Genomic DNA, 25198 nt, shown 5'->3' on the forward strand with positions numbered 1-25198 from the left:
GGGTATATACCTGAAATATATATACCTAGCAAAACTTATTATTGATTTACAAAAAGTGATGCCCCTATTTTCACCCCTTTTTTTGTGAAGACTTTTTTGATGCCTAAACTAAAATTTAGGTCCCTAACTATTATTATCAGATGTGAAAGTGTACTCCCTTCTTGTTGCAGAAATATTCAACACAGAGAACGCACATCGAGAAATGACGTCATGTTTTATTCAATCAAAAGATACTAAAAATTAGAAAAATGTACATTTTCGTTTGCAATCCTCATCTCTTTTCTGAATGCGAATTGATTATAGCTTTATTTGAAATGCGACAGCCATAAACGTAACTTAAGTATCAAATGATCGTGGCGACGAGCATCCAACTGTGTTGACAATAACTTTTAAAACAATAACTCCAACTATAGCTAATAAGATTATAAACAATAACTGTAACTATATTTTATTGTCAATGACTGTATTGACAATAACTTTTAACTCTATTGATAATAACTTTTTGAAACAAAATATTTCTACAACGGTTAAAGAGTTTGCGACTGATTATTAATATATATAGAGTGGTTCGTAATTCGTGATACAATCGGCAAGAGATTGTATGATTCTTCATGAAAAAAATCAATCAAAATTGCAGAATTTATTCTTCTGTTTATAATGTCCAATGCGCACTTTAACATAGGATATATAAATTAAAATGAGATACAATATTTCCATTTAAAATTTTCTAAAATAATTTAATTAAAAAAATAAAATTTATAAATTTTATTCTGCAAGTTTAACTTACCTTTTTTTATGAAGAATTAATCTCTTGTCAATTGTATCGTAAAATTATGGATTATCTTGTATAGTCTAGACTTAGGGAATAAAAACTTTATTTTAAGATAATAAAATATTAATATTTCAATTCACAAAAAGGGGTGAATTTTCAATAAAGCGTTCATTCTTTCTATTTATTTTGAGTATCTCGTACTTTTATTTATTATGCGGAATGCGGGTTATAAATGTAAATTATACAGAGATAATTCTTTCTTCGAAATATAAAATAAATATAAAATAATAATTATTATAAAAAAATAATAAATATAAAATATTCTACTTCGCGTATAAATGCAAGTTTGGATGCTGGCGACTTGAAGGTGCATTCGCTCTTGTTTTTTTTTAATCGCTCTTATAGCGGACCACAAAATGCGAAGTATATTTTACACGCGACGTTGAAAATGCAATCGCAAATCGTCCGCAATAGCATTGTGATACAAGAGCCAAGTGTTTCGCGCATTGTTCGTGTTACATGGCAGTTCTCTCTACATGGTCATGCATAATCCACATACTGAAATAACATCAATGACAGAACGTACTAGAGGGCTTTTCGTAAAGTGTGTTTTACCGGATTTGAAAAATTTAATTTACATACATATACAACGTAAAACGAAAAATAACACGTAGAGCTGCGAGTGCAAAATGGACTTGGCGCAAAGAGCGTTCTTTTAATATCCTAAAAAAAAATATTTTTCAGATTTCGCGGATGTATGCACTTTGCACAAGAAGTATGTTGACATAATTTAAATTTCTCCCCATATATCGTTATTCACTGCACACGCGTTTAGTTGTTATGATTATATTAGAATGAAAAAATTTGAAGAATAAAAGCCCAAGCGGATAAAAATTAGCTTAAATTCTTATCACGAATAAAGGCGGAAATGCTTACATATTTTTTTATTTTGAATTTATATCCCGATGATTTTTCCGGCAGCCAGATATATCGCCCGGATGTTGCAGAATGTCAATTTCCTCGATAAAACAAAAACAAAACAAAAAAAAAAAAATAGTTGCGCAAAAGATATGAGCATGAGATGTATATCGTAATCATAAATTCCGGTAAAACATAGCTAAATAGTCAAGTAAAGATATATGAACTTTACGATATTATCTGCGCACGTGTACGTGCATAAAATTTAAATATCACCGAGGTGGTGCAGTAAACTCTTTTTGCATTAGCTTTTCGTGCGTTTTAAAGAATTCATTTCGAGTTGACGAGGCGCGTTGGAACACATACGTACTCGTATAATCGACAATCTAACTTGTTTCATCAAGAGAAACATACGCGCGTGCACGTAGATGCTTTCATATGCATGAACGCGATGTCGCGTTGCTTATCGTCGTTAATAATTTTCCCTATCAAATAATTTCCTATATCTGGAAATGCATCGCCCCCGAGAGCCAGCTTACGTAAAAATCCGCGAAAAATTTCGCAATTAGATAGGACGTGCCTCTTTCGGACTCGCATGCTTGTGTCCTCGAGGATTTATTTCCGCGGACACGCGAGCAAGACGGCATGCAAATCGATCTGGTTATAAGTCGAACATTTTATGTTAATTGCTCTGACTTCTTGCTTCCTCGCGCGATTTATGAGCCGTGAGAGGGACTAAAGGAGCTTTCGCGTCGCATAGCGATACGGGATGAGAGAGCGCGATGCTTGCGTAAACGTTATCTGTGAAAACAGCTTCGGGAGATACAGGAGCCGATCTCGTGCATTATATTTTCTCCGGGTTCGTTCTATATAACTGCGAATTCAAAGGAGAGTCCGCATGCAAATTTTACCGCAGCTGGTATCACCTTTCATCATCGCCGACGATTTTATTACGGATAAATACGCTTTTATCGAGCGAATAATTGCTCGGAAGAATTTTCTTTAATGGATTTCCGCCTATTCGTTATCAGAAGCAACCGCTGAGTGCTCGCGGGGCGAGATAGGAATTAATTATTATGATTATTTCCTAAATGAAAGGCGTCTTCTGAATTTTATTCTATGTCCATATGCATGCGATCTCGATCATAATTTTTCATAATTACAATGAACGTGTTGCTTAACTGCGTGAAAAATCGCTGATGAATAATTAGTAAATCGTAACTATAAGATTTAACAATAATTTTTTTTTTTTTCTAAATAATTATAAAAATTTTTTAAAAAATTTTGTTCTTAAAATTAGCATAATTAATTACGCTAATAGATAAAGAAAGCGCCGCGAATCGACATGCAACAGCATCCTGTTCGAATAACAGACTTTATAAAGTAGTCTGAATTATGCAAATCACGATTTAGGAATCCTAAATCGAGTCGAGTCCGATATTGAATATTTAATATCCGCGATACCTCTCTTTATCACGTTATATAAGAAATTTAAAGCTCTCTTTATTGCTGTTTTGCATGAAAAGTTCGATGCTCAACGCGTTGCTTCTTATTTATGCCAGTTAGACTGAATTATGAATTCTTAAATTCGTAAATTATTTTGCGCGCAATATTTTCGTTTCCATCCTGTATCCATATCTGGATAAATTTTAAATATTTAGTACAACATGTCGACACGTATTCAGTAATTACGTATCATTTGAAAGTAATTACGTTTTAAAATGAATGGGATGACGTCATGATGTTTCGATCGCGACGAAAAATTCTTCATCCTCAATAATTGTTCTTCTCGGTTCACTAAACTCAAAGACAGAATTTCATAATTAATTAAAGTCAACATGAAGTGATCGACAAGTTTCTCAGTAAGTAATTAAGAGTTCGCAATTTCCCGGTCTCATTAATATATTCAATAAACCAGTTTTACTATGTAAACTCGAAGAAGATCGCACAAAACTTTATAACAAGTTCAATTAAATTTATTACACAAAAATGAATTATATTACAAGCGCGACAATATTATTCGTGTAATGAATATTGTAATGTGTTTCTTTTATACACTAAATTATACTTGTAAAATTTAATTGTAAAATGCTGAATCAAAATTAAATGAAAAAATTAGCTGCAGTCGAGCGAGCTGGTGTAAAATAAAGGGACTGAAACTAAAAATTTACATTAATAGTACGTCATTATTCTTTCTCTAGAGATTGCTCTAAATTGAAGAAAATTCAATCTACGATCTCTATTTATCGCAATTCTGTAAATTTATAGTCCGGTAAAACAGAGATTTATATAATTATCTTTTATAAAAAATGAATTCTGTGCAAACCCTGATTTGTGAGACGTTTACGAGATTTCGCGAGATTCGACTCGACTCTTATATAAATGCACAAATAAAATCGCGTTGAATTGTCGGTATGAAATATACATATATCGTTATATATATGATACACGCGAGATATTAATGCAATTAGCCACGACATTGCCCATGCTTTGACTTTTAACGTCTACTAGATCTGATTTTCAGCTTATACGCCTTTATAATAATTCACACACAATAAGCATAATTTCGCTATCTTACGACCTAGAACTTAAATTTCTCCATATTTCTCAATCGTTATATTTCTAATGCAATCTACTCTCAAGCAACAATACCTTTTGCTTTTTTTACTCGATGTCGGTGTTTTAAATTCATAATGGAAATGAAAAATCTTGAAATCTCTAGTCGCGTTTGTGTGCAAATTTGAAATAAATATAATTAAAAATTAAATGATACATTTTTAGCATTTATTTTATCATTGCTATTTAACTCTTTAATGTAATACAATATTTAAATTAATTTTTCAGAAAAAATTTCCCAGACACAGATCTGTCAGATGCGTAAAAATTACCACGAATTGTATGGAATCGAGTAAAAAATTCAACGATCATCTATGCAGAATATCGGCAAAATTTTTACGATTTCTTTTGCAATGTGTCAAACTAATTTGCATGTATTACAGGAAACATATATGTACATATTCGTGGTCCAATTTGCGGAAATACGTACTAGAAATAGATACTCCTATTGGAAAGTGCGCGTATCTATAGCATCAAGTATTGTGGAAAACGGGATACTTTGTAAAAAAAAAAAAGAATAGTATAGATAAGCCGATATCATCCCCGAGGCAACCGAAACACAAGCGATGCTCGCAAGGATCACTATTCTGTGGAGATTCGTGTTGCTACCTACTCTGAAAGTGAAACTTTCTACGACTAACATGTCTTCATTTTCCACGGTTCATTTTGCGTATTATTTCGCGAAAATACGCGATGAAAAGTTGGGAAAAAATTTCGCGGTATCAGTGTGTCTCGCACGTTTTATTATGATTTTGGTAATTTTTAACATGAGAAAGAACTTTTGCTTTTTATCAGTGATGCGCATTATAATGATCAACTCGCGAAGCGGCTTTAAATAACGGCTGCATTAATCACGTTCTAAAATTGACCTACTTCCTTGGGAGTCTCACATTCCGCATAAATTTATATTTTTGATACCAATTCAAATGTAGACATTAGTGCGACGTATCTGCTCTGCAATTTATAAGGCGTGTGTAATAAAATTGTTGTCTTTATTCTGAATTATTTATCAGTAAATCAGCTCATTCATATATCGTCTTATGTTTGAAACTCTTTATCAAAAAAAAAAAAAAAATCAATAATCAAATTTTTCTAAAGCTGGATATTTTAATTTAAAGAAAGGTTTTCTACACGTACACATACACGTATAGAATGTTATTATTTATTAAAAAATATGTCATTGTCTACCTATAAATTGGTATGCATCGCTGATCAGTTTTAATAGAGATCTGTATGAATAGGAATTAACTCAAATACAATTATCCGGATGGATCGTATGAAATTGCAAGTCTCACCAGAGTCTCGCAGCAGATATCTCATGCGAATGTTCGCAATGTAATTAACGGCTTGAAAGCTCGCAAGATGAATGTTACTATGAGACCGCGGTATCACGTAGAAACGTCTTTCAATGCGTCGTTCGTACAACAGTAGTGGCAATATCTGTTACGGCCACCATATCGATCTTCTAAACACGACGGTGAAGATCTCGAATTTCGACTTTGTCGTAGAAGAAGCTAGCGACAAAGACTTCAATTGCGTCGAATAAAGTGATACGACAAAAAACCTACACAGAACAAACATCGTCATGAAGCCATTAATGGGTGATGTACTTGATGTTCTTGATGACAAATATATTAATTCGATATATCATATCTTTTTCAATTCGATTAAAAGAGACTGGCAAGTTTCTCTGTAAAATTTTCAAATTATGTTTTAACGCGAAATTTATTTGGTAATTATCAATATAATTGATATTATATCTTCGTGTCTAGTAACAGCTCCTGATATCTTCATTTATGCAAGACCTACATTCCTGAAGATCCTCTTGCTAAGTAGATTACATCGTATTCTTATACAAGGATAATAATACCACAATTGTGATGTGAAAATCGTACAGTCTTCGATCAGCGTAACTGATTGAATTTCGCTATCGCATTTCACATCGATCCCGACATATCAGTTTATCCTACAGAAACATGTCCAAGAGATATCTGGATGAGACGGATTTGTGCGTTTTATCAGCTTAAGAAAGTATTTTTGATTTAATCCGATATCGATCAGGATTGCGACTATCAAATATAGGTCGGTATATATATTGAAAACTTTTCATGTTCACATGCTCGTGTCAGTGTACAATGGTTTTCGCAAATATGTACATAGGTTGGGACTGATTGGTAGCATATGGATCTGTTTATCTTTCAGAAAGACCCGTGAACCATGCTGGTAATTCGTCAAGGGCGAGTTATTATCAAAGATGTCCCTTTGCCGGATGTAGCAGATAAGCTTAACAATAAGCGAGCGTTTGTTCAGACACAAAGATGATATCCTTTGAATAATAGATAACCGAGATGAGTCTTGTTCGCGGAAACTATTGTACTACGCAAATCTTGTCGTGTATATGTTCCCATATCTCTTATCAATCGTCTCTTGGAAACGATAATCTTGAGATGATAAATGCTAAATTGCTAGCCAACAATTTATTTCATCGTTGATTAATAGTATATAGATTTCAATAACCCTGTAGAAAAGTATAATACTATTTCGATTAAGAGGCGATGAATTTTTATGATTCCTAGAAGAGAATCGATATAAGACTGGCAGAGGCGAATGGAGGGATATAGCGGCACGATGAAATTTACACAGGCCATGCCGAGTCAATATTTTCGGCGGACAGAGAAAATCTCTCGACAAAAAATTATGGGGGGACCCTGATAAGAAACAACAGTGGTGATTGTGAACCTACAAGATCTGCCGTGAGATTATTCTTTTATGCATTTGTGTTACGAAAATTATATGTTTTTTATTTACGAGAGAATAACTTGCTCGTATTTAATGGCATATTTCTAGTATAATTAGTGTTATTATTCGGCAAAAACGAGGAAGAAAATAATCAATTTATCTAAATTATGCATAATATGTATACACGATTGATCAAGTTATCCGCGCTGTATTAAATTGCTTCGAAATAGAACGTACGCGTCCCATATTTCGTTCTAATAAATTATTGTTTGATATGACACAAAGCTAAATTATACATGTATTCTATGATGATTGGTTTAAAAGCATTAATGTTAATATTTGGCGAATTTAATGAACTATTTCACAACCGAAAATCATTCTATTTACGAAGTCTCGCGCTGACATACTGACGTGTAAAATTCAGAGGATAAGCTTTGCTTTCATATTTATGTAATCCTTATTAGCACCGTCATTAAGGCGATTATAGAACGTATTTGCATCCCTCACGCGCGGGAACAATTAAAAGTTCATACGATTTATAAAATTGATAAGAGAGTGAACGGTGCGCGCGCGTAATTACCAATTTAAGTACTAATCTCGTAAAAGACCTAAGTAACTTTTTTATCTCTCATTTTGCAGCAAAAGAGCAAATCAATTATAGTAGAGATACTCTCAGTCAGACAGTCTTGAAAATAGTCGTAAAAATTTTATAGTCTGTAGAGACAAATGAGTTTGTGTATGAAAGCGTGTTGGTTTATAAAAGGAATGGATTAACTGCATGGTCGAAGATAACACGAAGATTTATAACGCGATAAAGAAAAAATCCGCCAACATTCAGAAAGCCAAAAAAATGTACCAAAAATTAATCTGAAATTTTATTTATATAGGCTATATCAATTAAATACTTTGTGTTAATAAACCGTGATTTGGCAAAATCTAAATAAAAAAAAAATAAAATAAATAAAAATTTTTTTTTCAAACAACAATCTTTTTTTTTTTTTATTTAGCGTATTTTTTATTTTTGCAATTTCTCTTTTTACCGACTAATATAATTTTTAATTATTATTATTATTATTATTATATTCCTTGAAAAACGACATCCAGATGTTAAAAAGCTCGCATAAGAAAAATATATAATTTTGCGTTAATACATATAATCAATCATATACATGTAATAATATACATAATATAATATATATTATAAATAATATATAATATAATAATAAATTTATAAATAATATATATAATATAATCACATATAATTATATTTTGATTCAACACATGTAAAATGTTTTTAGTGTGTTCTTAAATATCCATCAAAACGAGCGAGCAAAAATTAATGTCTGCCATGTTAATTATATCCATAAATAGATATGTAAAGTATAAATTCGATCGTAATATTTACTTCTTATCCAAGATAATCTCCAATTTTAATGACAAAAATAATAATAATCACCTTGTAATAACATATCGTTCGATAGTGCTGTCACACGCGATATCTGTGCGTGTATCTGACGCCTTGACGAAGTGATTGTGCTTAAATTATATGTTTCTTAAGATTTTTAATCCCCGCTTACTCGTTAATCACGGTAGCATGTGTGTCAAGGACGGAGTTCAGTTCCTATCGTGCAATTATGAATTACTGGACCACGGAATGTAGTTTTATATATAAACATTTCTTTTTTCAACCGGTCGCTTTACGTGTAAGAATTGCTTGGTAATCGTTTCGATTGATATAAGTTCGCGTGACGTGATTTAATATAACAGCCGGTCTCAAAAGTTTTCTAATTGTCAAGAAAATCGAAAAAAATTATATGTGCAAATAATATAATATATGTATATTTGTTTTATGAAAAATATCACGTGGTACGTCAGTAATCTTCTAAAAATTTGATTCATCTTTAAAAGATGCTGTTAAAATGGAAAGAAAATGTGTATGGCAGAGTAAAGTCGTCCATCCTGTAAAGTAATCCCAGTTTATGATATGTATATATATATATAAACTAAGTATTTGAGCAAAAATGCACATTGATGAATTATAAATCATTTTAACAGAGATTTATTTCGATGGCACTTACACTAATGGAAATGGAATACGATGTCGCGTAATATTCGCCGTATTTCGATTCAATCCTAAATACACATAAAAACTTTCTTCGTGCTTCTCCTCGTGACATCTCCTGCTTTTTCATCTCAGAAGTTTTCTAATCTATATTTTTTCTCATATACATATATCTATACATATAAAACCATCAATTAAATGCACATCAAAATAACGATCACGATTTATTTAGGTGACGTTAATTGCTTCTTCTTTTGCTTTTTCTGCTTTTATTTCTAAGGCTATAATTTTTTCTAAATTTTAGTGCGTCCCGTTTTTTAAGATCACCGATATTATTGCGATTCAAAGATTCATATATGGAAAGTGAATGAAAAGAATGAAGGCTAATCAAAGCGCACTTAACTGACTAAACAGAGCTCTTTTCGCTGAGTCGATTTGAGAAAAACACCGAATAAATGAAATGGAAGTGATCGATTGCACCGACCCGGCAAGCAGTGCGTAAATGCAAATCCTCTAGCATTCGTACCTTTTTTCGCACACGAGCGATCACTCTTTCATCGCGTGCAAATCATTGACATCGATCAATTTGACTTGAGCGAATACAATTTCCCGACCTGATTCAACTGTATTAATTCCATCGTTGCTAATATGCTTAAATAAACATCCAGAATCGAAAACATAATTAATATAATAAGTTAATTATAATTTGATTATTCCAATTAGCACATAATAATTGCACTTTTCTTTTATACAGCAACTCGGCTGTATAACATTTTAGTTATCAAGATTTTACTTTCAGTAAATACTTCAAAGATTCGAAATGACTAATATAGACATTAAAAGAATATTCCCTACGGCAATGAATTATTGATAAGATTTGTAAAACAAGCGATGATTTGGCTCGTAATTATATCGCTCGCGTGTTCTCGATTCTCGAAAGTTTGTCGCGACAAACGCACGTGGAAATCCAGATATACACCTGTCAAATTTTTGTTAAAGCAAGAGATGACAGGTGTTACCGATCACATGCGCTAGGACGATTGATTGAGGTCATCCCCGCGGCAACCGATGGGCAAACACAAATAAACCGCAGGACACCTCGGAGCGAAACGCCTGCGAACCTTGTGGCCAGTAGACAGCTGACCGCGCAATATCCGTTTTGGAATTTTCGGACGTGTATGATAAATTCGAGGAAAGATCATTTCGGGAGGAAGCGTCCCGACGATGCTGCATAACAATGGTCACCGCTTTCATTCTCGATTCGTATAACTGGACCGTGAAGGCCGTATTGCCGACCCGGCGTCCTACTTCTATACTTTGATGCCGGCTTCGAGATCGAACTGACGATTATTAAGCTCGATATAAACACAGTTGCAGTTAATCAAGTGGGGAATTAAGCGTGCCAAGCACTTTTTTGAAGCGACTAACTTTGGCGCATTTTTCCTCTCGATGCGTTTTCGATATCCTTGGCGAGAACGAACGAAAGAGTTGACATAAGTGATATATGCAACTCCAAGTTTTAATCCGTGTTGCTGAAAATATCTTCGATAGACTAAGCTGATTATATTTTCGCTTATTCTTGGAAACGTCGAATCCCGCGGCGATTGTTCGAAGCTTTTAATTTTCAAGTCGGAGAATACTTGATCATAATCATGATTTTCGATCATCGCTTCGCGAAGACTTTTATGATGCTGTACGTTATAATGACGATTTGTACGGTCCACGGAGTAGGAGATGCGTCGAGCGGAGGCGATAAACAGAAACCGACGCGATCAAGACCGGTGAATCTTTGTAGGTTTCCATCCGTGAAAGTTTTGATTGGAATATTTTTTGTGTAACTCGATAACGATACTTATGATCGATGTGATATCATGACATATTGTTATAACGGCACATTTATCATGTAGAAAAAAATGTCACTAGTAATGTCATTAATAGATACTGAGTACATACAGAGAACTTCCATTTTTACGAAAATAGAAACAGCTTCTTAAACCGTTCCATTAAGCTTTTGGAATGATTAATTGCGGGATAATTGCTTTTGTCTCGAAGCGTGAATGTAACTTCTCATTAATAAGTTATTTAAGGCAGTCCGGCACCCTAAAAGGGTGTTACTTCTTAAGATTAATTAAGCCTGACTCGGCTTCATCCTTTTTCTTTTTTTTTTTGCATGCCACATTGGGGCGCGATGCTTTTTCCCCAATTAGTTATAATTAATGGCGCAAAGAACAAAGCGGCCAACGTGAGCGTGACCGCCGCCTTGAAGGCTTTGAGAGAAAGATATCCGGGTCACCTAGGCAATGTGTGGTCCGTGCAGATCAACGAGAGTGATTACAGCGAGAGCCTCGATACCATATGCGATGTCTGGGGCTCGGCTGTCAGCAAAGGCGGCTCCGCCGTTCCAGATCTGGTCCTGGATGTAACGAAAATCGGCTTGGGCGCCGAAGCGTCAAGTTCATTCACTGCTGCTATGGGAATCCCAACTTTATCTGCCCAATATGGCCAAGAGGGTGATATCCGCTATTGGCGAAATCTGGATCTTGATCAGAAAAATTACTTGATTCAGGTACTAGAATGTATTTAGCTGCGCGCACAAAAAATCTATAGCAAAGAATATAATGTGTTCATTAATATATTTAAAGTGTTCAGATGTATAGTATATTCCTGTGTTTTGTTAGTATTATAATTTTACGTATCTTGTTTTATAGTTTCAGAAATACATATAAAGTCCAGTTCAAAAAGACCCGATCAATTCGTTTGAAATCTGTGAAATTTTTTTCAGCTTCTTAGAAAAAAATCCTTAAAATATTTTTTAGATATCTTTTTAAGTTCCGTGCTGTTTGGAATTTTACTTTAGGTAATGACGCCGGGCGATCTTGTGCCCGAGGTGATTCGGCAGCTGGCGATCCAAATGAACATTACTAATGCCGGCATTCTCTTCGATCAGAATTTCATCATGAATCACAAGTATAAGAGTTTGTTGTTGAATGTGCCGACTAGACACGTCATCAGCAGTCTGCAAAACTCGACCGAGTTAGTTATGAAGCAATTGTCGAGATTGCGAAATCTGGATGTGGTTAATTACTTTTTAATGGGCGACGAAAAATCCATCGATATGGTATTGGACGCTGGGATGTCGTTGAGCTTCACCGGACGGAAGTATGCCTGGTTCGTTTTGAGCTTGAATGACGAATTATGGCCGAGCTGTCCATGCGAGAATATCACCATATTGTTCCTGAAGCCGCAATCGCCAATGATGGGCAATCAAAGCCAGGCGGAGCCTGTCGCGAGGACAATACTCCCAAAACCGCTCATCACATCCGCTTTCTATTACGACTTGACCTTATTGGGAGTCAGCGCGATGAAATCGGCTTTGGATAACGGTGACTGGCCTTTAGAACCCCGTCAAATCGATTGCAACATCTACAATGAGACGAACACACCGACGAGAGGTCTGGATTTTTTGGCTAAACTGATGGCGACCTCGAAGAATATAACGCCGACATACGCCGGTATTCATTGGGGTAAGAAAAACGGGGAGCACGGTGCGGACTTTAAGATGGTCATGTACATAGTGAACATCGAGCAGGAAAAGATTTCGTCCAAGATACAGAGTGGAGAATGGCAGGCCGGCATCGAGATGCCCTTGCAGGCAAGTCCAAGCTTGAGAGTAGCTGATATGTATAGAGAAACATGTGTTAATCGTTAATTTATTATAATATTAATATTTATATATATATTTTTCCTTCATTCGATTCGATATTAATTGAGCGAAGGGATTATACGTTTGCATGCACACATACGATATATTCTAAATTTTTTTTTCGACTAAAAAAAAAAAAAAATACGAGGATATTTTCAATATCGCGTGTGGCCTTTTCGATTTTTCTTCCATTTCTCTCGAGTGCCATATACAAGGATTATTGATCACACTTGACCATCGTGACTGACCAAGCGGCATTTATGCCGATCGATCGTTCATATTTTTTTGTCCGTATTGTATTATCCTTTTCCATATACCATGAATTCATTCGCAAAGAATTATTTCGCAAAAAAAAGCCAATTTGATCGCCGTATTGAATTGAAATTGCATTAAAACGATATTGTAGTGTATTTAAACTTCTATATCAAGCGTCTGCTCACTTGCGAAAAATGTTCGAACTGCATCAAAGTGTAGCGTAATAATGAACGTTCATAAATACTAAACGTTTACATATACACAGAAACGCTCAAGTAAAATATTTGCATGTGTTTCGTATTATCACTCTTCTCAAAGGGATTGCGCATTAATAAATGCAAACGCGATAATATCCATTAAATGAGATACACTTACGTTAGAGAAAAAAAGAGATGTCTTTTTACGTAAGCTCTTCCTTTATTAATACCACATCGCGTATCTTGCCTCGCCATCGATGTCGTCTAACGACGATCGCTTATCTGCCCTGGAAAAAGTTCAAGGTGGTCAGAGAATGGATGGTCACATGCACTTATATTTACTCACATATCGCGTCACGAAAGCACACAAGTTCGCACCCTCTCCCCCGTCGTCCTTATTTGCGTATTTAGTTTCACTCGCTTCGCACCACCTTCTCTTCACACATCGGCGCCGGCGCTGACCAGATACGATATTGTCCATCCTGTATGTGAATCAACGTTATCGTCGATTGTCCACGCACACGAGGGAGAAATTACAACTCTTACGTCTTTCCATAAAGATTACCAACGACGAGATCATGAACAAAAGCGCGGTGACAAGCTATAGGGTGGTTGTCGTTCAGCACCCGCCTTTTATAATGTACGACAACGAGACTGACCGTTGGTATGGTTTCTGCATCGACCTACTGAATGCAATCCGCGAGACTGTGCCATTTGAATATGATGTGCGCGAGGTGGAGGACCGACAGTATGGGTCACTGAACGAGAACGGCAGCTGGAATGGTATGATAAGGGAACTGATAGATAAGCGGGCAGATATCGGTCTGGGATCGTTATGGGTGATGGCAGAGCGAGAGAAGATCGTGGACTTCACCGTGCCTTATTACGATCTGGTTGGTCTAACGATCATGATGCAGAAGACAAAGACGACGACGTCGCTCTTCAAGTTTCTCACTGTGCTGGAGAGAGACGTTTGGCTCTGTATATTGGCCGCTTACTTCTTCACCAGTTTCCTCATGTGGGCGTTCGATCGTTGGTCGCCCTACAGCTACCAGAACAATCGCGAGAAGTACAAGGACGACGACGAGAAGAGAGAGTTCAATCTCAGGGAGTGCTTCTGGTTCTGCATGACTTCTCTGACTCCTCAGGGCGGCGGCGAGGCGCCGAAAAATTTATCCGGCAGATTGGTGGCGGCTACATGGTGGCTCTTCGGATTCATCATCATCGCATCCTACACAGCGAACCTGGCGGCTTTCCTCACAGTGTCCAGACTGGAAATACCCATTGAAACTTTGGAGGATCTTAGCAAACAGTACAAGATACAGTACGCGCCTACACTAAACTCGCCGGCGTACATCTATTTCCAGAGGATGGCAAACATCGAGAATCGCTTTTACGAGTAAACGATCTTTTCATCTCGTAGCTTGTCATTTCTTTCTCTCTCTCTCTCGTTAGCTTCATGAGCGCCCAAAATTCTATTGAACTTATTTCAATTTTTTGCAGTATTTGGAAAGATATGAGCCTGAATGATAGTTTATCGGATGTGGAAAGGGCAAAACTAGCCGTGTGGGATTATCCTGTTAGCGATAAGTATACGAAAATGTTTCAAGCCATGAAAGAGGCTGGCTTCCCGAGCAATATCGACGACGCTCTGAAGCGAGTTCGACGCGAGGGTCCGTACGCGAATAACGAATTCGCTTTCATCGGAGATGCCTCAACCATCAAGTATCTCATTTTGACGAATTGCGATTTGATTCAAGTCGGGGAAGAATTTTCGAGGAAACCGTACGCTATAGCTGTCCAACAAGGATCACCATTGAAGGATCAATTTAATAACGCGTACGTGTATACGGAAATGTATTTATCTTCTTTCATGAAGAACAGTCTTTTTCTAAAATCGATCTTTCTTGCAGAATCCTCATATTATTGAATAAAAGAAGATTGGAAAAGTTAAAGGACAGATGGTGGAAACATAATCCTGCGCAAAAAAACTGCGATTTAGAAAATGATCAGAGCGACGGTATCAGTATTCACAATATTGGCGGTGTGTTTCTCGTAATTTTCGTGGGCATCGTCTTTGCTTGCTTCACACTAGCATTCGAGTATTGGTATTATCGTTATCGTACAAAAGTTAGGGAATTACGTAAAGATACGTCTCCCAAAACTAAGATGATGAAGACAATCAAGCCGATAAAATTCAATTTATATCCTGCTCCCACACATGGAAATAAACCAGTGCAATTTAGATCGAGATTTTAAGTTTCGTTACTCGGGATATACAAGTGAAATATAAAAAAATAAGTATAAAGTTATCGCACAAAGAAATATGAAATTATTTTTAGACAATGTGTTAATTTTCTATAAGATTTTCAATACGATACTTTTCAGATTCATGAATAATCTTCATATTGATGTGTCAGTTAGTGAAGCGGTTATTGTAATATACATATGGTAATTTTGTAGTTCAATTTGCATGCTCTTAGCATGTATCATGTTATACATGTGTTTGTGGCTTTAGTTAATTTGTCCGGATAAAAGGAGAGGACATAACTCGGAATTTTTGAATAAATAAATTTGTGAAGAGATGGAAAAATTTAGATTTATGTGTAATGTTCGCAATGCCTTTATTTTGTCCTTTTCCATACATTATTTCGTGCAAAGATATTTTTGCTTCCGTTTTTTTCTTATTTGCACATCTTTTTACACCATTTCTCGAAGTTAAAGGGTCAATTATAAGTGACACATTTCATTCATTGGCATCTTTCATCATTCGATTTTTGCATATCCTTCTTATAATTATTTCTCTCAAAGACAAAATCAATTATAAGTTATACATTTCTTTTCGACATTAACATCTTCCAACATTCCATCCTAAGGCATTTGCATGCTAGTAACATTTCTTGTATTTTTTTTTCTTTTTCTTGCGTACCTTTTTCGCGAGGTAAGCATGTGTTTTCAAATTACACGTTTTTTTTTTACATGTACATTCTCAGTTATTCGATTTTCTTAGGGTGAGCACAGGGAAAGCATTGGATACAAGGAGATTTGGAAGATGGGGAGAGGAAAAAGAGGATGGAGATGGGGGGGGAAGGATTAATCTTCTAGGGAGTTAAATTATAATTAGGAGAATATGAGATTAAGAAGATAATCCATTAATAATTACGAAAAACAACAAGAAAATAGAACAGCACTTTAATTAAATACCCGATTTGCAAAACGTGCAGTTTTCAAAATAAGTACTCAACTATTCTCTCGAATTTGTCTGATTCCCAACTTTAATATCCGTTTTTTTCCCTTTTTTCAATAAGAATTGAATAAGTATACTCTTGGCCTGCACGTCGGGCGAGAAACAAAATTGCTTGCTACAATTTTCTAGAAAATCAGCGTACTAAATTCTCTCCTCAAAAATCACAAAGTATAATCAACAACCTACAACTTAAATCACGTAGACTATGTCTTCAACGTTTTTGCAACGTGAGACACCGTGTATAAGGTATACACTTCTTTTTTTCTCATTTTACTTCTTTCCTTTTTACTCATCTCACAAAGAGGGTTAATAATAACTATCTAAATTAATAATTAATATCCTCGCGTTTCGTTTTGTATTCGATTGCATGTTGCTTATTACGAGTGACGATGGGGTTTACTCGTGCCTTCTTGGTTACATGCATAACAAATTCCACATGCCAAGAGGACCCCCATTCACGCACCTATCATTCACTTCTTTATCTTGCGAAAAAAAGTATATATAGCTAAACCTCAAATCTCCAGTCATATAGAATTATTTAGCAGCTTACATTATCCAGTTCACAAGGTCAACGGGCGCAAAGTCGTCAGTGGCTGACACCCAAAGCTGCTACTGTGCCTTCTATTAGAAAAAAGATATTATTTATATAATTAGATACAATTATAGTGTGACAAAACTAAATTGTCCGTAAAACTTTTATCCAAATCCATTATCAATATTTTGGTATTGCAACTGAATTCAGAACAATTATTCGCAGAAAAATCACTGCTATAACTCTTTGCTCGTTTTTTTTTGGCATGTGATCCTATTCTAAAAAAAAAAATTATTCCAGGTTTTTTGAAGGATCAAAACTCATTCAAATATTTTCCAATGATAAATATTGTACTTATTATAATTGCATGTTTAGATTAGATTAACTTATTCTATCTATTAAAATTTCTTAATTATCTAGGACAATCACATGTACATCAATATTTATCTTTCACAATAGATATAAATTATATATAAATAACAATTTTTTGTTATTAGCCAATTGGATTGTAATGATTATATGTTGTATTGCAAGTTTCGTATTCCAGTTTGGCAATATTGATTCCACACTCACTTAATAATAAAAAAAAATTATCTAATCTCTAAAACCGCCTCCTCCTTATCAATATTTGCAATTACAACGCGATGTTACAATTGTCATGTAACTGAGACGTTTTTGCAATGCATATATGATGTGTCTTATAGCTAAATTCATTACCTTTTTCTATCATTGTGCAGAGGTACACTTGACTGCACCCAGCCAAGTTGATCCAAACCAAAGGAATCTTTTTCGAGATTTTCTTGTTCATGTATAACAGCATCTTCAGCTCCGATCGGAGAATAGCGAAAATGATCCTGTTCGGAAAGAATGCGACGTTTGACCGGAGATCGTACGGGCTCAGTTTGGACGCCTTTATCGCATTGACGCACTCGAAACTTCAACGTTAAATTCGTAGACACTGGCGGCATCACCGCATCGCTCTCCCGGTACTCCATATAAGGGCTTTCTCCGCCAGGAAGATACAGCAAATTTCCTGATTCGGATCTACGATAGGCAACTCGTTCTACTGTATTGTTCACGGGAAATGTTGTTCCATCTGCCCAGTGACCATCGTCCTTTATCGGACGAAAGTGAGTACGCATGGAAGTCAATAAATCTTCGTCTGGTTCGGGAAGGTTGTTTACCTTCAAACTCGAACGAGACTGTTTGCAAGTTCCAATTGGAGTTTTACATGATGCCATTGGAAAGAAGCAACTACCTGTCTGAGGATTGTGACAATACAAGCCTGTAGCTAAGTTGCTATCAATTCCTCTCCAGCACCAGGGTCCATCCGTAACTGAATCCGACCAATTTATATTGTATTCTATAATGATTACATTAGTATATAAAAATCTTTGCTAATAGAAAAACAAAATTTTTTAATAGCTGTATTTATGTCTGACCTGCTTTATTTTTATTGCTGTATTCATCTGCATTATCTTTAATGCTGATTAGATCTATATCCCAGGGGATAAGCGGTGATTCGTCAACAATTGAGTCTTGATTTGGTGTGTCAGTAGCGTAATCGTTATTTGAAGTAGGTAAAGTAAAGATTGTCTTGGTAGTGTCTGTTGGCCATAGAGGTCCAGAAGGAATGGAAAGTGTTGGAGCTGCCCATATCGAAGCTGTGTCCTGTGCATTGCCTGGTACTGAATTCCAAAGTGCCTCTAAGTTTTCATTAAACTTTGCCTTTAACTGCGCTAATCTTAATTGATCGAGTTCCAATTCACGTTCCTTTTCTCTTTCTCGTTCCATTGATTTAGCAAATCCAAAACTTTCTTTATCTTCTGATCTTTGTGATTCAATGCTCTAAAAAAGAAAAAAGGGAAAAAAATAATAATTGACTATATTGATAATTATATAAAACGCTAAACATTACAAACGCTAAACAAATAGAAAAACGTTATACTTACAATAGACATTTTATTTTTTTTATTGCAAGCGCTTTTATTTTTATTATTGTGCAAATTAATTCCGTTGTTTTTATTATTGTTGCTTTTGGCAAAATTTTTCTGCGGAGAAAACTTTTTGATGGATACAGTTTGCAAGGCTGGGAATGCTGCGTAGTATCTAAGAGCTCTGTCACGAGGTGTGAGTGCTTCTAAATTTGTTTTGGGTTCGCTATTAGATTTCTTAGATTCTTCATTTTCATTATGCGAGCTTCCTCCTTCCAATTCTTTTAGTTTTATGCACAACTCATCAACCAGCGTTTCCACTCCGTATTTCTGTATGCAGAAAAAATATTTTTCTTATACGCAGATAAAACATAATAAATCACTTTAGAAAACGAAAATTAGAGATTTATATATTCTTAACAAAAATTATTATTATTTAAAACTCACATCATCAGCGGCACTTGTCAGACATTGCACAACAGCTCGTCGTTGCTCCCCGTCACCATGTGTTGGCAGCTTTGCTTTAGATCGGGCACGTATGCGACGTCCTGTGCCTCTACCTAGCTCAATTGCCTCTTCTGGAGGACTTAGGGCCGAGTCGGGGCGGCGCAATAGGCTGAGCACAAATCGCGAGTACGCAACAGGGTCAATCCCTAATGCGTCCAGGCGTGCCTCGAGCCACCGGCGCAACTCCTCCTCGGCCCGCGAACCAAAGACTTCACCTCCTCCAGGGGACGCCGCTATCCCGACCAAATGCAATGCCGGATTCCTCATTCCCTCTTAATGAATCTCCTCCTAGACCCAGAAACTCTAACCAACTCCACTACCTCCAGGGTGATCATCTTCTCTCCTAAAAAATTATATTCATTATTCATGGATTATATTTTATGTCATGGCTTCATAACAAAAAGCCATAAAGTCAACAAGGATATTTAAAATTTATGTAAATTTAAACTCACGTATGTACAGTAAGGTATTTTATTATTGTCCTTTAATTTTTCAATTTTATAGAATCCACCACCACAACGCTTGGATTTATCAACGTGACTTATCCAACCTTTTTCTTCACTTCTTGTTATAAATTTCTCACATTAAGTTTCTTAATTGTCCAGAAATATTATTAACGTTTCTTAGAATTTGTTACGTTGTTCAAAAATTATTTAGTTCTTGTGCATGGGTGGTGGATATATCATTGAAGTGAGGCTGGCAGGTCTTAGTGAAGGATAACATGTATAGTCTCCTTCCCATTTTGACACTGAAAGTTAAGAAATAAAAATGATATAAATATTGACTTAGAAAAAACATATTGTTTCATTTATAATTAATATTTTTTTAGTATTGTATACAAAGTCCAAATAATATTATTTTGTTGATCTTGAAAAAATTTTTATAATATTTTTTATCTAGTACAGTTATACTTTTCGCAGAAACAATTAATTTCTATGATTTGACAGTTTGTTATATAAATGCAATCAAAGAAATTAAATTATAGTTATAGAAGTGATTCACAAATATCTCTCTACACATAAGTTTATTTATATATTTTCACATTAGATCATTATCCACATCATTGTAAATTTCTGCAATATATTCTATATAAAATATGCTATTTTACTATATTTAACATATTGTTAAATATTTATTTGTATCTATTTAAAGAAATACGTCAGAGTAGTCATATATAGACAACCTGCAGTGTGTACACCACAGTGCACAGAATAATAATAAATTTTGCCAACGCGTGCATCGAGAAGACGGAGAAACAAAGACCAAGGTCCAGAAGTCATACAGCGCATATGTAAATAGAATCGTACATCGCGATGTTACGCATGTCCGAGACCATTGTGATCATTGTCAAAGAGACGTACTATTTATCTATAGATATGCAGACGTGTGCAACAAAACGCAATATATACATCGATCTCTTCGGAGTTATCTCGCCATGAGGTTTGCGAATATACGACGCGCAGAAAGAGCGAGAGAGAGAGAGAGACCGAGCGAGCGAACGAGGGAAAGAGAAAGAGAGAGAGAGAGAGAGAGAAAAAAACGAGCGCAAATTTAGGCGGGCGATGCAATTGCGTGTCCGCGAGCTGTTGGCAAAGGATCGGATATGTGTAATGCAAATAACCTTGTCGATTGCGCTATAGAATTTTGCCTGAGTCATACCTCTTGCCCGGAACGGCATGAGCCCGTGCGATGTGACGACGTTACGAAACGCGACGTTATCGAGCACTCGCGAACGGCAATCGCAACGGGTCGCGCTAACGTACGAATCTCGACACGATCATCTCAATCATAACAATGATAAATCCAAAATTCTTCAACGTACCTGCATGCCTCGAGAGATGATTTTCACCCCGGCCTCTCTTCTACACACTCCACTCAGTAAAAAACATGGCGAGCTACTGAAGCTTTCGCAACTGTCCGCGCGGAGTCGCGTGTGCGATCAACGCCAACTTCGCGCCGATAACGGCTATCGATGGGGCGCATGCGCGCATCGCGGCGCGCTTGGCGTCATCGGCTGGTGGGACGGATTGGTCGAAGCCTTGTTTCGAAGATAAAATGTGGATCAAATAGGGAGGTGAAATTGAAACTACGGAGGAATATAATCTGCTGAAAAAGAGAGTGTAAGATATTGCTTTAAAATAGTGTTTCCTCAACGAAAAAAGGGATGTAGTAATGCTGTATTCGTCGTTTTGAATGAAGCGCGATGTACTGGAATCTGGTAAGTAAATTTTTTTATAAATGCCTATAATATGTATATATATATATATATATATATATATATATATATTACGCTGTTTTTGCGAGTATAACATAAAACATCAACGAAAAAAACCATGACAACAGATTTCGCGTATTAAATACAATATTTTGGCATATTTCCTCTTTACGATTACGTTGGGCGCACATCCGCCTCTAACACAGTAAAAAATATGTTAATAAATAAACCATATAACCAAATAATACTAAAAGCACTTTATTCGAACATATCGAAATAATGCGCTATTAAAAATGGCGCGTTTTCAATCAAAAACTTATTAAATTTTTTATTATTCTATATAATATATTTCTATGATGATTTATTATTTTATAAAAATTTGTTATCATTTGTTACGGAATTCTCTTAGAGAGAGAGAGAGAGAAAAATGATATTTAAGTGTACGTGATATTGAAAGACTACGTTAGATGGCAGCACATTGTTCATAAACTGCTCGTCGCTGCATAAAAGTTCATCGATCTTCCTTTTCGTAAATATACGTATATGTATACGTATATATACCAATATTATGCGCGCGCGCAAACAATATTTTGTATATGTAATTAATATATATATATATATATATATATATATATATATATATATATATATACATATTATTAATGTATAAATTATATTGCATATTTAATATCTTTTTAAAAAATATTTAATTTAAAGAATATACATGCGCGTGCACACATACATACACACAATGTGCAATATATATAAGTATGTATATCAGTATATGTATCAGTATATATCTGGCGAGTGAATACATAATGAAGATAAGGGATAGATTGCTTCTCTTTCTCTTATTCAACATAATATAAAAATTTTTAATAAAAAAGGGAAAAATTTTTTTTAAGTGAGTATTGATTCTATAAAAAATTTTAATATTATAAAACAACAATAATTTTGTTTTACTGTACAGATAAATTTAAATTTTACATAAATAGCCTTATTCATTTTATTAACAGCTTAAAGCATGGAAGTATAATTATATAAGCTTTTAAAAAAAAAGAACGAGTAATGGGATTAGAGTCTCTATTGATCTAAGAAAATATCCCTTAAAAGGGGAGCTGATCACGTAGCCAATCGTCGACATTCAAAAAAATTCGATTCTTTTCCTCTCAATAAGTCTAATCTGTCACTTTTTATCTTTTTTAGCACTTTTTTTCTAAAGTCTTGAGATTTTTCCCTCTTTTTTCTTATTTTTTTATTATTATATTTCGGTAAAAAGATAGAAAAAAAGTCATTAATTTCTTACGTTTTATCTATCTGAAATTACATTATTTTTGATTATTTCAATGCTCTGGCAGGAAACAATGAAAAGATCTCTGGGATTATTTCATTATTAATTATCTTTCGCATTTAGATACGGAAGTGTCTTTCATTTTAATTAAATTATCGTATTTATTTCTGTTTAATGCATAAAAATAGAACAGAATGAAAATCTACTATTTACAATGTTTTTTAAATTAGCAATTAACAATAAAATATCATAAAATAAAGCAACAAATTAAGTTTAAACTAATATTAAGACAAGGATAAGATGGACGCGAGTAATTAGCAATCCCGTTATAATGTTTTTCTCTCGCAGAGGCAATAAAATACTTAAACCTTATAAGAGAAAGTAAAAAAATATGAGAGAAGCTCAGTCGCCGGTTCTTGGCAACGTTCCCGTGGGCGGCAGATAAAAGAAAGGGCGAAAAAGAAAGAGCCGACGATTGTATAATCTGGTATCGAGGCGCAGATAAAAGCCCGGATTAAAATCCGGAATTAAATCATTTCGGCCCCGGCGAATCCCGATATTAATTCACTGGCGCCGCGTACACGTCGACTCCGTTGCACAGATCCGTCCCTCCTATGCCTCCTCTCCCATCGCATTTTCATCCCGATCGTCACTCCGTTCTCCCTTCGCCCGGGTTCGCGGAGGTTAGTCGCTTCTCCTGGGAAACCGTCCGAGAGCTGCGCTGTAGCGACAGGGTGCACGGGGGGGTTGCAACCCCCCCGTGCACAGAGTCGACGAGGGGACGAGCAGGGGATTGGCGGGGACGTGCAACATTGACGGTAGTAAGGGACGTTTTGCTGCTGCGCAACCGACACGACGCAGACATCAACCGCTGGTTCAACGACCACCGCCCTGCTTTCGTCCAACCCTGAAGTACCCAGCCCAGCTCGAGGGGGATGCACGGAAGGGAGGGAAACGCACTCCTGGCGGCAAGAGCGCGAAAACGAGGGCGCCAATCGAGGAAGGGGTGGAGAAGGAGGGTGAAAGGGGGCGAGCGGCGGTGGTGGTTGTTGGCGGCGAAAGAAGAGGGTCACAGAGAGGGGTGGGGGGGGAGAGTGAAGGGGGATCGCGTAGATGGGGGTCTGGCGAGCCCGCCGGAACGGCCCACGGGCCAGTTCCGTCTCGAGCCCAGGGGTAGAAGAGCTACTGGCCGCTTGTCTGCTCCCTTCTTTCGCTATAGTTTCATTTCTTTCCGTTTTAGTTCCTCTTCAGTTCCGATTGATTGACATATACACGTATAATATATAATCGCAAAATATCGGCACACACACGTACATATATATACATATATATATATATATATATATATATATATTATATATATATATATATATATATATATTTATATACACACATATCCGAAAAACACGCACGCACACACCGTCACGCAGGGAGCCGCTCTCTCACGCACAACGTACCTACGTCTCACATACACACATACACACACATCCATGTATACACGCACACGGTAAATTCGTTTGTTCGTTGTTCGTGGTTGAATTCGCAAGCACGATTAGTATACCGACCTTCCCGTCGTTGTCGTTTATAAATGCACGGACACACCCGCGTCCAGTATCCGGAGTATCCTTAGGTCCGTATCCGGCCAGGTGTAACGGGCCGTCGCGTAGTACCTGCGTCTTCTGTCCATCCAATGCGCGCGTGCATCGAGCGCGGATTCGTTGAGTTTTAGGAAACGTAATTGTCGCATTCTCTCAGGTATGTGCAATCACTGTCAATCGCCGGGCATTGGCGGAACATCGCGATCGTTTCCGAAAAGCATCCGGAGCGTAAGATCGATTGCCACGTGTGTGTTGATAAAGATTTGGATTGACAAGCAAAGTGTCTCCATAGAACCAGTCTTATTTTGTGTCTCGATTTTTTTTTTTCCGATACGTGAACACTTATACTAAATCAGTTATAAGGTCAAAAAATTATGTAAATTGAAAAATTATTAATTTATTGTGACCGTGAATGAAATTTTTCTATTCTATTTTGAAATAATGAATTCATTTAATTATCTGATATGAATAATAATAATAATAATAATAAAACAAGATATTATTTAATAATGTGAAATTGTATTGAAATTTTACAAATTTATAATGTAATAAAGTTCATAATTGTGTGGCGATTTATTACAACATATGTAATTATATTACAGGTCTGTGTCT

At 35.9% G+C, this 25198-nt stretch overlaps 3 protein-coding genes and 1 long non-coding RNA gene across 5 annotated transcripts in view; 2 read left to right on the plus strand and 2 right to left on the minus strand.

Moving 5' to 3' along the window:
- The first annotated feature begins 10133 nt into the window (after positions 1–10133).
- Positions 10134–16724, plus strand: LOC126857808 (ionotropic receptor 25a). Its single transcript, XM_050607564.1, has 6 exons — positions 10134–10898; positions 11315–11673; positions 11965–12759; positions 13823–14661; positions 14766–15101; positions 15176–16724. Exons 1-6 carry the CDS (start codon positions 10760–10762, stop codon positions 15519–15521), a joined length of 2814 nt encoding a protein of 937 aa, XP_050463521.1. The 5' UTR covers positions 10134–10759; the 3' UTR covers positions 15522–16724.
- LOC126857889 (uncharacterized) lies at positions 12644–13844 on the minus strand. Its single transcript, XR_007688550.1, has 3 exons — positions 13609–13844; positions 13441–13549; positions 12644–12781 (listed from the first exon to the last, which is right to left on the minus strand). It is a non-coding gene; the product is annotated as an uncharacterized LOC126857889 (long non-coding RNA).
- On the minus strand, positions 15862–21443 carry LOC126857819 (uncharacterized). The gene is made up of 7 exons (XM_050607602.1): positions 21305–21443; positions 19935–20230; positions 19423–19825; positions 18994–19305; positions 18484–18889; positions 17759–18404; positions 15862–17130 (listed from the first exon to the last, which is right to left on the minus strand). Exons 3-7 carry the CDS (start codon positions 19747–19749, stop codon positions 17070–17072), a joined length of 1752 nt encoding a protein of 583 aa, XP_050463559.1. The 5' UTR covers positions 19750–19825; positions 19935–20230; positions 21305–21443; the 3' UTR covers positions 15862–17069.
- Positions 21444–21509: 66 nt separating this feature from the next.
- LOC126857852 (ELAV-like protein 3) overlaps positions 21510–25198 on the plus strand; it is a 60474-nt gene continuing 56785 nt past the window's right edge. The window contains exons 1-2 of one of the 2 annotated variants that reach the window (XM_050607681.1): positions 24179–24298; positions 24536–24743. The gene's annotated coding sequence lies outside the window, so the exon portion shown is untranslated. Of the gene's footprint in view, positions 21701–24178; positions 24299–24535; positions 24744–25198 lie in introns of those variants that run through there. The other variant, XM_050607678.1, reaches the window with a different exon arrangement.

This window comes from Cataglyphis hispanica, chromosome 23 (assembly GCF_021464435.1).
Source record: "Cataglyphis hispanica isolate Lineage 1 chromosome 23, ULB_Chis1_1.0, whole genome shotgun sequence".
NCBI lineage: Eukaryota > Metazoa > Arthropoda > Insecta > Hymenoptera > Formicidae > Cataglyphis > Cataglyphis hispanica.

What these genes read in the sequence shown, in the direction of transcription:
- LOC126857808 (XM_050607564.1), top strand. Translation starts at nt 10,760, where the DNA reads ATGATTTTCGATCATCGCTTCGCGAAGACTTTTATGATGCTGTACGTT. An exon ending in ATCAAGACCGGTGAATCTTT is followed by an intron (nt 10,899 to 11,314) that starts GTAGGTTTCCAT and finishes TTCCCCAATTAG; the next exon opens with TTATAATTAATGGCGCAAAG. An exon ending in AGAAAAATTACTTGATTCAG is followed by an intron (nt 11,674 to 11,964) that starts GTACTAGAATGT and finishes ATTTTACTTTAG; the next exon opens with GTAATGACGCCGGGCGATCT.
- LOC126857819 (XM_050607602.1), bottom strand. Translation starts at nt 19,749, where the DNA reads ATGAGGAATCCGGCATTGCATTTGGTCGGGATAGCGGCGTCCCCTGGA. An exon ending in CAGCAATAAAAATAAAGCAG is followed by an intron (nt 18,405 to 18,483) that starts GTCAGACATAAA and finishes TAATCATTATAG; the next exon opens with AATACAATATAAATTGGTCG. An exon ending in CTGCACAATGATAGAAAAAG is followed by an intron (nt 17,131 to 17,758) that starts GTAATGAATTTA and finishes TTTTTCTAATAG; the next exon opens with AAGGCACAGTAGCAGCTTTG.